The sequence below is a fragment of the Pyrus communis genome, chromosome 1, assembly GCF_041283825.1.
Source record: "Pyrus communis isolate YQ-2024b chromosome 1, ASM4128382v1, whole genome shotgun sequence".
Classification (NCBI taxonomy): domain Eukaryota; kingdom Viridiplantae; phylum Streptophyta; class Magnoliopsida; order Rosales; family Rosaceae; genus Pyrus; species Pyrus communis.
Window position 1 is genome coordinate 17530422 of NC_142565.1, and position 11951 is coordinate 17542372.

Genomic DNA, 11951 nt, shown 5'->3' on the forward strand with positions numbered 1-11951 from the left:
TTTATTTTTTTACCTTTTTCGTCTCTCCTCCAATCCGCTCTCTTCATTCTATCGGTTCTTTCTCTCACTTCTCTTCCTCTCTATCTCATTTGGTCCTCTCTCTTCTTTCTCTTTCCTTCAATCATCTCTTACTTTCTTTCCTTCTCTCTCTTGTTTCTCCCTCTTATGCGACTCCCTTTTTTTAGATCTCTTTGTCTAGTTTAAGTTGTAAGATTTAAAATTTTTAAATTACAAACCAATCAAGTTTTTGAGTCTTAAAGAAAATTGTTTTCAAGAAATGTTCGTAAGAAATGTTTTGAGAAATGATAAAAGTTTTCAAATAGGATACCAACTGGACCTAAATGTTCCGAGTAAGGGTTAACGTTAGTTTTTGTCTTCCCTTAACTTGTGTGGATGGTAGAGATGCACGTACGTACCTGGGATTTAGATGGCCTTTATTAGACGGACAGGACGACGTGTTTGGAAGCAAGCAAACGCAGACGTACATAGCATCAAACTAAAAATTAAGGGATGGAAGAGCGTAATTCGTTGGGAGTAGTGAGAAAAGGTGCATGGACTAAAGAGGAAGACGATCTTCTCCGGCACTTCGTTCAACAGCATGGTGAAGGAAAATGGCATCCGGTTCCTCTCAAAGCAGGTAATTATCAAACAACACATATATTCAAGTGTAAGTAATCTATTGAGAGAGTCAGCTAGCTTATTTAGATTCATAGTCCAACATCATACGGATGTGTTTCACGATATATATATATATATAATAGAGAGATAGAGAGGGTTTTAGGGTTTTAATTTGCAGCATGTAAGTGAATGTAAGTTTGTTTGCAGGTTTAAACAGATGCAGGAAAAGCTGCAGACTGAGGTGGTTGAACTACTTGAAGCCAAGTATCAAAAGAGGAGACTTTGGAGAGGATGAAATAGATCTAATGATCAGACTTCGCAAACTAGTAGGAAACAGGCAAGTCATGCAATATTACATATATATTTTAGAAGATTTGGATTGAAAATAACGGTTGGAGAATAGAGTTCTACGTCGGAAATATAACAAAACATCTACAATTCAAAATTACATATATATTTTAGAAGATTTGGATTGAAAATAACGGTTGGAGAATAGAGTTCTACATCAGAAATATAACCAAACATCTACAATTTACATATGCAAGATTCAACTCTTAATATCACCAAGGCCTTACTAATAGATGTTAAGTTGTGGACAATATCGATGATATTATTGGTGTGCTCAAATTTGTTTCCTTAAGTTGGGCTTTCAAAAAGTTATGATTGCTCCAACTTATGAAATGAATGACTTGGGCTTTATTGGCTCTGGTGAATGAATACATAGAATGATTTTCTAATTTTTCTCCACGTATGTACACAATTTAGGTGGTCAATGATTGCCGGAAGACTTCCAGGAAGAACAGCAAACGATGTGAAAAATTACTGGAGTACTCGATTAAGGAGGAAGAAGTCGGCTTCATGTGACAAGTTGAAAAGTCATAAACCCCTACAACAAGTAGCTAAAGTAGAAACAACAAAGACCGACGTAATACGACCTCGACCACGAACCTTCTCCAAAAACTTGAATTATTTGAGCAGTAAATTAGCTGCAACTAATTCTAATTTACAACAGCATAATAATCTAGTGTTATTACAAGAGCCATTGGCAGTGACTTCATCATCAACACCTATAGAGATTAATGGAATTAGTGAAACCTTGTTAGGTGATGATAACAAAGACAGTAGTAGTACTGTTGAAAGAGCACTATTATTGTCTGGTTTGCAGTTAGAGGAGGAACATGATCTCTTCACAAACTTTTGGATTGAAGAAGATGATGTTATGGCCCATACAACATCAATAACAAGAAGAATAGGTGCCAATTGTAGTACTACTCAACAGGAAGAAGGTTTGATGAGTAGGAGGGACTACTTCTTCTCCTTTGATGACATGGATATTTGGAACAACTCAAAAGCATGTATTTGAACTAAAGCAATTTGTATATGGCTTTCTTTTTTTTTTTTTCCTGCTTTTTTTTTTTTTTTTTCTCTTTTTTTAATTTTTATTGTAGTATGTTGGGTACTATCATTTTTTAGTATGGTTGTTGAATAAATAATAATTAATCTAATATAATTTGTTTTCCTTATTGTAGTATGTTACGTATTATAATTTTTAGAATAATACTGTATATTCCTAGGGAATGAGTTCATTCTCCTTCATGGAAATAAAGTATTTTTACTTTAGAAATTTTAAAATCGGAACCATCTAATATCTTAACCGTCATTTGAAGATCATCTATACAAAAAATCATTTGAAACAGCGATCGTTTAGTCATCCAAAAATATCAAGTAAATGGACAGTTCGTCATTATTACTTGGTAATTATACCACTGATTTATTTGATACATCTGAATGACCCAATGATCTCTGATTCAAATTATTTTTTTGTAGGAATGATCTTCAAATGAGGATGAAGATATTGAACATATATATGGTTTTGATTATGAAACTTGTATGGTGAAGATACATTGTTTGCAAGTGAGGGAATGAACTCATCCCACAAAGGGGCTCCAAAAGGGAAATGCAAGTATTATTCCATTTTTTTTTTTTTAGTTTAGGATATGCTTGTGTTCCCCCATAGGGAAATGCACATATCCTTCATTTGAATAACATATATTCACCATATAAATTTCATAATTGAAACCGTTTAGTTTTTTTTTACTGCACAAAGTGACAATAGAAAGTGTCAAGTTTGTGACCTTCGCTAGGTTGCTCTGGTCATTAGTGTGGATAAGTATGTAAATGAATAGAGACAGGGAAGTAAATAACACAAGATGTACGTGGTTCACCCAGATTGGCTACGTCCACAGAGTAGAGGAGTTCTCATTAGTTGTGAAGGGTTTACACAAATACATAGGTTCAAGCTCTCTTTTAGTGAGTTCTAGTGAATAGTTTAGTACAAATGACATTAGAGATTATTGTGGGAGAATGATCCCCTTTTATAGAAGAGAGTTTCTAGCTTTGTTCTGACATTGACACGTGTCATGTTGTGATTGACCTCTGATATCAACACGTGTTGCACTATGATTGGCCTCTGATACCGACATGTGTCATGTTGTGATTGGCCTCCTGGTTGGAGGAAAAGTCTTGTGGGTCCTTGACGGTATGTTGTTGACCGGTGCTTAGTAGTTTCGGGATTGGTCAAGTATGGTACAAACAGTGCTCCCTTAAGTTCCCGAGTGAAGGAAGCTCCTCGGTTGGGGACTTGCAAGATCCAAGCCATTGAGTAATCACGAAACTTCCAAGTACCGAAGTGTGGTGTCGCCTTCACTTACCTTCTTTGTCCTGTAAGTAGATGTGGCATCTTCTCTTGGAAGTACTTTTCCTTCATCCAGGAGTGGTATCTTTGGTTGGCGTTGACGCACAAGGTAATCTATCATTTTCATTTGAAGCTTACTTGGAGTTTCGGGTTTGGTCAAGTGCGATACAAACCATATAGTAGGAGTCCCCCAAGTCTCTAAGCGAGGAGATCTGCCGAAGGAGGTGACAGATAAGGTAAGCAATCGAGGTTCCAAGCAATCAGTCTCAGATTGGTAGGTTGATCTTGGGTTCCTACTGATTGCACTCATTCTCCTTGTCTCTCATTCAGCAATAAAGATAAAGAGAAGAAACAGGGAGAATAGATGATATGAGGTACTCTTGTTTTTGGAGAAGATAGACGAATCGGCACATGTTTTGGTGTACTTGACTTTCCACAGGTGTATTCTTGAACTGGGTTGGAGGGTTTTCTGGTTTCCTCCAAAGGAGCGAGCCGACTCCAGAATTTGAGGGTCAAAACAAGTCCGTCAGACCTGAAGTATGTTCGATCCTAATGATATGGGATACTTTTGCTGTTTGACAAAGTAGTAGATGTGGTATGGCGAAGCTTTGTTCTTCGACGACGGTGCTAGCAAAAGGCTGTTGAGACTTCTCAATCTCTTCAATTAAAGCAATGATGCCGAGCTTGGATTTGACTTAGACTCTTCCGTCTGGATTGTGCGGTTCCACAAGAAAGGGCGTCGTGCTGTAGTGATCTGTTCTAGCTCACCGTTGAACCTTCTGCTTCAATCTTTTGTATAGCAGAAATGGTGCGCAACCTTTGCATTTAAATGGTCCTTTAAAGCACTACTTCTCAGTGACTCATCCATACTTGGCAGCTTCAGTGTAAAGAGCCAATATCGTACCAACTGTTCTGAGGTATTTGCCGAAGGAATTCATGACCTTGACAACAGTTGAGGATGAGTACTCGAGAGTAATGCTAGGCAAGCGACCAGGCAAGGGTTCTGGGCAATCAATTCTAGATCGAAAGTTTGATTTCAGGTTCCGACTGATTGCATTCTTTTTCCTTGTCCTGCAGGTAAGAGCAAGGGTAAAGGAAAAGACAAGGAAAAAGCATGATATGGGATACTCTTGCTTTCAACTTTGATGATATGAGATATTCTTGCTCTGATGTGGCTGGTTGGCATGGGTATTATTGAAGGAGAAGAAAACGGAGTATTTCGAGAGGCTAGATTGGGAGTGTTATTTCGGATGTGGGGAAGGGTTGAGCATTTTTTTTTGTTTGGCAGGTCTGCCTACCTGTGGAGGATGAAGGTCGACATATATAGGAATTGTCCCAACAGCGAGTGGTAATGCTGTTCCTTTACTCTTCTCGGTCAAAAGAATGTAGTGCTCGTTGCAAGGTTCACATGTTTTAACTTTGTCAGAGCACTTTGAAAAAGTGGTCTGTGGTATCCAGAAAGCTGATGTTGCGTGTGAGAATTGTGGACAAATTTTATCCAATGAAATCCGACTTCTCGAAGTTCGGGGAGCGATGCGTCTTCGATTTTTGAGTAGGCAATCTTGTTGGGGATATGGTTCTCAAGATTCGGAGAGCGGTGCCACTTTGATTTCTAGGCAAGCAATCCTGTTGGGAGTGTTTTCTCAGATGTGAAGAAAGGTTGGGCATTTTTGCAAGTCTGCTTTGCCATGGAGCACATAGGTTGACACACATAAAGATTTTCCAATAATCAAGCAGTGGTGCTATTCCTTTATCTTTGTGGGTAATAGTAGGGTAACTGGGCCTTCAACATTTACCTGTCTTAACTTTGTCAGAGTTCTTTGGCAAAGTTGTCCTTGGTATCCGAGGAACTGATGTCGCGTGTGGAGATTGCTAATAAATTTTAACCCAGGAAATCCGCTTCTCGAAATTTGGAGAGTGGTGCCTCTTCGATTTTTGAACAAGCAGCCCTATTGAAGATCTGGCTCTTTCTTTTATAGGAGCACCAATTAAGTTCAAGGAGTCCGTTCTGAAAGTTATTGCTTGTAGGAATTTTTCTCTTATCTTCGTACTTTTGAGACTTACTGTACTTCATTTTTTTCTTTATCTTTTCTCAGAATGTCTGGCCCCTCCGACCATCGTTTGGACTTGAATGTTGTAGAAGAGGTAGCCATGTCTCCTCAAGATAACATATGGCGTCCATCCTTCTTATCTTCTACTGGTCCCCTTACTATTGGGGACTCTATGATGAAGAATGATATGACCGTTGCGGTGGTGGTCAAGAATCTTCTTACTCCCAAAGACAACAGACTATTTTTCAAACAATCCGATGAGTTGGCTGTTAAGGATTCTCTGGCTTTCAATGTTCAATTTGCAGGTTCTATGTCTAATATGGCCCAACGCCTATTTGCTCGAACCCGCCAAGTTGAATCATTGGCGGCTGAAGTGATAAGTCTCAAACAGGAGATCAGAGGGCTTAAGCACGAGAATAGACAGTTGCACATGCTCGCACATAGCTATGCTACAACCATGAAGAGAAAGCTTGACCAATTACAGGAATCTGAGGGTCAGATTTTAAATGATCATCAGAGGTTTGTGAGTTTGTTTGTAAGGCATTTGTTGCCTTCGTCCTCTGGGACTGTATCACATACTGAAGCTCCAAATGATCAACCTCTGGTGCCTCCTCTTTCTGGGGTTCTGCCCAGTACTGAGTCTCCAAATAATCACCCTCCGGTGCCTCCTATTTCTGGGACTTTGCCGAGTGTTGAGACTTTTCCTGAGCAGCCTTTGTGAAGGCGCCCTCTTGTTTGTTTATTTTGATTCATGTGTATGCATGTATTTGTAATTTATCGAAGATATCAATAAATAAGCTTTACTTCATTCAACGTGTTGTGTTAAATACACTAAGGTATCCTTCACTAAGTTCTTTGAATTTTTTATTTTGTTGAAGTTTGAATGTTGAAACTTCGTGGGTGGGACCCTGTGGGTTGAAATAGTGCTCCCTTAATTTCTTGAGTGAGGAAAACTTCTCGGTTGGGGACTTGAAAAATCCAAGGCACTGAGTAGTTGCGAAATTTCTGAGTACCAAGGTGTAGTGGTATACGGTAGAAGTCCCCCAAGTCTCCAGTCGAGGGAGTTGACGAGGGAGGTGTCTTGCTAGTAGGCAATTTTCCAAACAAAACTTCACCATTTTCCTTTCTAAGTGGTTGCCCAAAACTCCTCATTCATATATATTTGGTATGAAAGTTGTTAGGCCCAAAGAAAGGAAGGCCTAGGCTCATCTTTCTTTCTTTCTTTCCCTTTTTTTTTTTTTTTTTTTTTTTGTGAAGATTTGATGTTGAAGTTTTGGTGGTGAAGCTTTTGTGTTGAAGCTTTGTTGGTGAAGCTTTTGTGTTGAAGCTTTGTAGGTGAAGTTTTTTGTGTTGAAGTTTTGTTGGTGAAGCTTTTGTATTGAAGCTTTGTAGGTGAAGTTTTTTGTGTTGAAGTTTTGTTGGTGAAGCTTTTGTATTGAAGCTTTGTAGGTGAAGCTCTTGTGTTGAAACTTTGTAGGTGAAGCTTTTGTGTTGAAGCTTTGTAGGTGAAGCTTTTGTGTTGAAGCTTTTGAGAATTGTAGTTGCTCTCCATTGATGAAGCTTTGTTTGATGTTGAAACTTTGTAGGTGAAGCTTTTGTGTTGAAGCTTTGTTGGGCACCATAAATTGATTTTGCTTCACACTATCTTGATCAAGAGTGTGTGAAGCTTTTGAGAATTGTAGTTACCCTTCACTTGTTGAAGCTTTTGTTGGCACCATAAATTGATTTTACTTCACACTATCTTGATCAAGAGTGTGTGAAGCTTTTTGAGAATTGTTGTTGCCCTTTACTTGTTGAAGTTTTTGTTGGCACCATAAATTGATTTTGCTTCACACTATCTTGATCAAGAGTGTGTGAAGCTTTTTGAGGTTGTTGCCCTTCACTTGTTGAAGCTTTTGTTTGCACCATAAATTGATTTTGCTTCATACTATCTTGATCAAGAGTGTGTAAGGCTTTTGACATTTGTTGAAGTTGTTGAATTTCCCAATTTCTTTTCTTCTTCTTTTTTTATTTTTTATTTTTTATTTTTGGGGAAAATTAGAAATTTGAAAATGTGGGAGAGACAACATATACCAATTTTGCTTCCACACTGTTGAGCAAGAGATTGTGATGCAAGCCCCACCTTGTAGTAATCGAAGGTTTGGATGAACCATATAAATTGAATTTACTTCAAACAGTCTTGATCAAGAGTATGTGAAGCTTTCTACGAGTTGTAGTGTTTGCATTGTTTCAGAGGAGAAATGTCTGAAGCAGATGTAAGAGGGCTGAAGAGGTTGATCTTTGTATACCATGCATTGAAGCCGTTGTTGGCTTGCAATAAGACTTTGTTGGTGACTATAACTCTTGTTAGGCATAAGTGCTCCCCTAGTTGAGTTGTAAAGCTTGAGAGTTTTTGATTATTTGTGAATACTAGGAGTTCACATATAAAAGTTGTACCACTCGTCTTCTGGTTGGTGTAATGAATGGTGAGTTGCTTTCATCACTTGGTTAGTGGTACGAATGTGAGTTCTTTTATCACCTTTCATCACATTTCATCACCTAGTTGGTGGCACGAAGATGAGTTCCTTCTTCACTTGGTTGGTGGCATGAAGGAGAGTATAGGCTGTACATTTCATCACCTCGTTGGTGGCATGAAGATGAGTTCTTTCTTCACATTTCATCACTTGGTTGGTGAGAATAAGGGCAAGGTGTCGAGGCACATTGTAGCAAGTGTCGAATGACACAAAGTGTGTTGAACCCTTTCGAAGCACATTTGGCTTATGTATGGATGTGTTGGAATGTATGATGTTTATGTATGAATGTGTTGGAATGTATGATGTTTATGTTGATTGACATGAGTGATGCTTATGAATGTTTTGCTATGCATGAAGGGATCATTTGTTTGGATATATGTCATGTTGACATATACTTATACTTTATTTCATGTTGTAAGCATTCGTGTTGAAGCTTTGAACCTGAGCGTTTCAGTGATAGGGATGTAAGGGAGTTAGGACCAAGTTGTCTAAATCACCTCTTTATTGAATTGATGCCAAATGGCCTTCATTACATAGGATGCCAAATGGCCGTAGCTCAACACTTGTACAGTGTGAGTCTACTTGTAATAGTACTTCAAGTGATCAGCGTTCCATGGATGGCCAAGGGTCTTACCATCGAAGCTCCTGAGCTTGTAAGAACCAGGGTGACTGATGCCAATAACTTCAAACGGTTTTTCTTCAATACCCAGTCCCCTACTTTGTCGCAGAGTAAGCGTGCCTTCACTCGGGACTCTGTCGCAGAGTAGTCTTTTCTTCAATACCCAGTCCCCTACTTTGAAAGAGTGAGGTTTGACTCTTGAGTCATAGTAGTTGGAGATGCGCTGCTTGTAGGCGACATTCCTCAAGTGAGCCTAGTTTCTGTGTTCCTCGACTAGATCCAAGTTGAGGGTGAGTTGTTTGTCATTTTCACTTTGCATGTAGTTCTGGACTCGAAACGTTGCTTGCTCAAGCTCAACTGGGACAACAGCCTTTATACCAAAGGCAAGTGAGAATGGATTTTCTCCTATTGAAGTCTGATATGAAGTGCGGTATGACCAAAGAACTTGGGGTACAAATTCTGGCCAACAACCTTTAGCTTTGTCCAAGCTGGTTTTCAAAGTGCGCTTGATTATTTTGTTGATGGCTTCAACTTGTCCGTTAGACTGGGGATGAGCTGGGGAGGCAAAACATAAGTTGATGTAGAACTTAGAACAGAACATCCTGAACTTCTTGTTGTCGAATTGTCGCCCATTGTCCGTGATTATCGCATTAGGAATTCCAAATCTGCAAAGGATGTTCTTCCATACGAAGTCTTCTATTTTTGCCTCAGTAATGGTTGCCAAGGGTTCTACTTCGGCCCACTTTGTGAAGTAGTCAACTGCAACGATTGCATAGCGGACCTTGCCCTTTCCTGCAGGCATTGGGCCGATCAAATCAAGTCCCTATTGGGCGAAGGGCCAAGGGCTGATCATAGGAGTAAGAGGCTTGGGAGGGGAGTGATGAATAGTTGCGTATCGTTGACACTTATCACATGAGCGGGATATTCTGATGGCATCTTGGTGGAGTGTTGGCCAATAATATCCTTGGCGAAAAGCCTTGTGTGCTAGGGATCGAGATCTAGCATGATCTCCGCAGACTCCTTCATGTATTTCTTGAAGGACAATTTTCGCTTCCGCAGGTGTGAGGCACCGTAAGTATGGTAGGTTGAAACCTCGCTTGTAGAGTTGGTTATTAATGATCAGGTAGCGGGTAGACTTGTATCAAACCTATTTAGCTTGGACTTTATCATTTGGGAGAGTGCCATGAACAAGGAATTTATAAATTGGGGTGATCTAGCTATCCCCCTGTTACAAGTTGCACACTTCTGTGACCATGGTGCTTGATGTTGCCAACAATTCGACATGAATTTTTCTCCCAATCTTGTCTTCCACTGCTGCGGCGAGGCGAGCCAAAGCATCTGCATGACTGTTTGCCGCTCGAGGGACTTGGGTGATCTGGTAGTGGAAATGCTTGAGCAAAAGTTGCGTTTGCGCAAGATACGCTGCCATGGAGTTATCCTTAGCATCAAAGTTGTTCGTAACCTGGTTAACCACCAATTGGGAGTCACTGAAGATATTAATTTGTTTAACTCCAAGGTGTTTGGCCAAACGTAAGCCTGCTAAAAGGGCCTCATACTCGGCTTCATTATTTGACGCCTTGAATTTGAAGCGGAGAGCATACTCCATTGCCACTTTGTCGAGGGTAGTCAGGACTAGTCCTGCTCCACAACCCTGTTGGTTGGATGAGCCATCAACATATAGAGTCCATACTGGGAGTGTTGGTTCTACCTTCCGGGTTTCCAGGGTTGATGAAGCCGCTGCCTCAGGTGTAGGAGAAATGTCAACGGGATAAGTGAATTTCGCAATGAAATCTGCAACTGCTTTCCCTTTTCAGTTATCTTTGGGTGGTAGGAGATGTCAAATTCTCCCAGTGCTATGGCCCATTTGATCATTCGCCCCGAAGTGTCAGGACTCTGAAGTATTTGTCGGAGGGGGTGATTGGTAAGCATGATGATGGAGTGTGCTTGGAAGTGAGGGCAAAGTTTCCGAGCAGACATGACTAATGCTAGAGCTAATTCTCAATGTTAGAGTATTGTGTCTCTGCATTGTGTAGAGCCTTGCTAGCGTAGTAGACAAGTCGTTCAATATTACCATCCCTACGAATAAGGGCGGAACTGACTGCTGAAGCTGAGACAGATAGATAGACAATTAGGGTGTCACCAACTTCAAGTTTGGAAAGCAGAGGGGCTTTACTCATGTACTACTTGAGGTTCTTAAATGCTTCGGCACATTCATCGGTCCACATAATCTACTTCTTACTTCCCTTATGTGCTTTGAAAAAATGAGCGTATTTGTCTGTAGCCTTAGAGATGAACCTGGTCAAGGCTGACACCTTGCCAGTAAGGCTTTGGATGTCTTTTGAGGTTACTGGTTCTTTCATGTCCATGATTGCTTTGATCTTCTCGTGGTTAGCTTCAATGCCTCGTTGGCTAATCATGAAGCCCAAGAATTTTCCAGAGCCCACACCGAAAGCGCATTTGTTGGGGTTCAACCTAATTCGATACTTCTTCAGGATGGAGAAGGTTTCAGACAAGTTGGCAATGTGTTGGTCAGCATGTTTGCTTTTGACTAACATATCATCAACATAAACTTCCATGTTTTTCCCAATCTATTCAGCGAACATTGAATTGACTAATCTTTGATGAGTTGCCCCTGCATTCTTTAGGCCGAATGGCATGACTTTATAACAATATAGTCATCTATCAATGGTGAAGGCCGTCTGTTCTTGGTCCGAAGGGTTCATGAGGATTTGATTGTACCCTGAGTAAGCATCCATGAAGCTGAAGAGTTCACACCCTGCTGTAAAGTCTACAAGTCTATCAATGAGAGGAATGGGAGAGCTATCCTTCGGGCATCCTTTGTTTAAGTCGGTGTAGTCGACACACATTCTCCACAAGATCTTTTGATGCAAGAGACTTTCCTTGGTTGGATTTTTTTTAACAAGGACCACATTTGCTACCCACGTTGGATAATTGACTTCACGGATGAAGCCTATGCTTTTAAGTTTTTCAACTTCTGCCTTCATTGCTTTATAACGTTCAGCATCATAAGATCTTTGCTTTTGTCTCACCGGCTTGGTTTTGGGATCAATACTCAAGCGATGACAGATGATATCAGGAGAGATGCCTGGCATGTCCTCGTATGACTAGGCAAAGACTTCGTGTTCTCTTGCAAAAAAGAGATCAATGCCAACCGAATGGGTGGTGACAAAGTGGTGCCAATCTTCACTATGCGATCTGGATAATCTTTTGAGATAGAGACGATCTCCAACTCTTCAGCAGGTTGTGTTTGCTGGGTGAAAGAGTAATCTCAATGATCGTCGGGTTGATTGTTACCACCGTGAATATTCAAGCTGGCTTTGTCCGAGCTGGTCTTGATAACTTAGTCATGTATAGAAATTGTTTCTTTGGGTACATGCAAGTGTTGTTGCTTGACTGAAGTGTTATAACATGATCGTGCACTAAGTTGATCTCCT

General features: G+C 40.2%; 2 protein-coding genes across 2 annotated transcripts; both read left to right on the forward strand.

Annotated features, from left to right (window-relative positions):
* Nucleotides 1–421: 421 nt before the first annotated feature.
* LOC137721085 (uncharacterized) lies at nucleotides 422–2016 on the forward strand. Its single transcript, XM_068460204.2, has 3 exons — nucleotides 422–637; nucleotides 826–955; nucleotides 1384–2016. Exons 1-3 carry the CDS (start codon nucleotides 511–513, stop codon nucleotides 1979–1981), a joined length of 855 nt encoding a protein of 284 aa, XP_068316305.2. The 5' UTR covers nucleotides 422–510; the 3' UTR covers nucleotides 1982–2016.
* A 3394-nt stretch (nucleotides 2017–5410) lies between these two features.
* LOC148699289 (uncharacterized) lies at nucleotides 5411–6085 on the forward strand. The gene has a single exon (XM_088684077.1). The coding sequence runs from the start codon at nucleotides 5411–5413 to the stop codon at nucleotides 6083–6085; it is 675 nt and encodes a 224-aa protein (XP_088540203.1).
* The last annotated feature ends 5866 nt before the right edge of the window (nucleotides 6086–11951 follow it).

What these genes read in the sequence shown, in the direction of transcription:
- LOC137721085 (XM_068460204.2), top strand. Translation starts at nt 511, where the DNA reads ATGGAAGAGCGTAATTCGTTGGGAGTAGTGAGAAAAGGTGCATGGACT. An exon ending in TCCGGTTCCTCTCAAAGCAG is followed by an intron (nt 638 to 825) that starts GTAATTATCAAA and finishes GTTTGTTTGCAG; the next exon opens with GTTTAAACAGATGCAGGAAA. An exon ending in CGCAAACTAGTAGGAAACAG is followed by an intron (nt 956 to 1,383) that starts GCAAGTCATGCA and finishes TACACAATTTAG; the next exon opens with GTGGTCAATGATTGCCGGAA.
- LOC148699289 (XM_088684077.1), top strand. Translation starts at nt 5,411, where the DNA reads ATGTCTGGCCCCTCCGACCATCGTTTGGACTTGAATGTTGTAGAAGAG.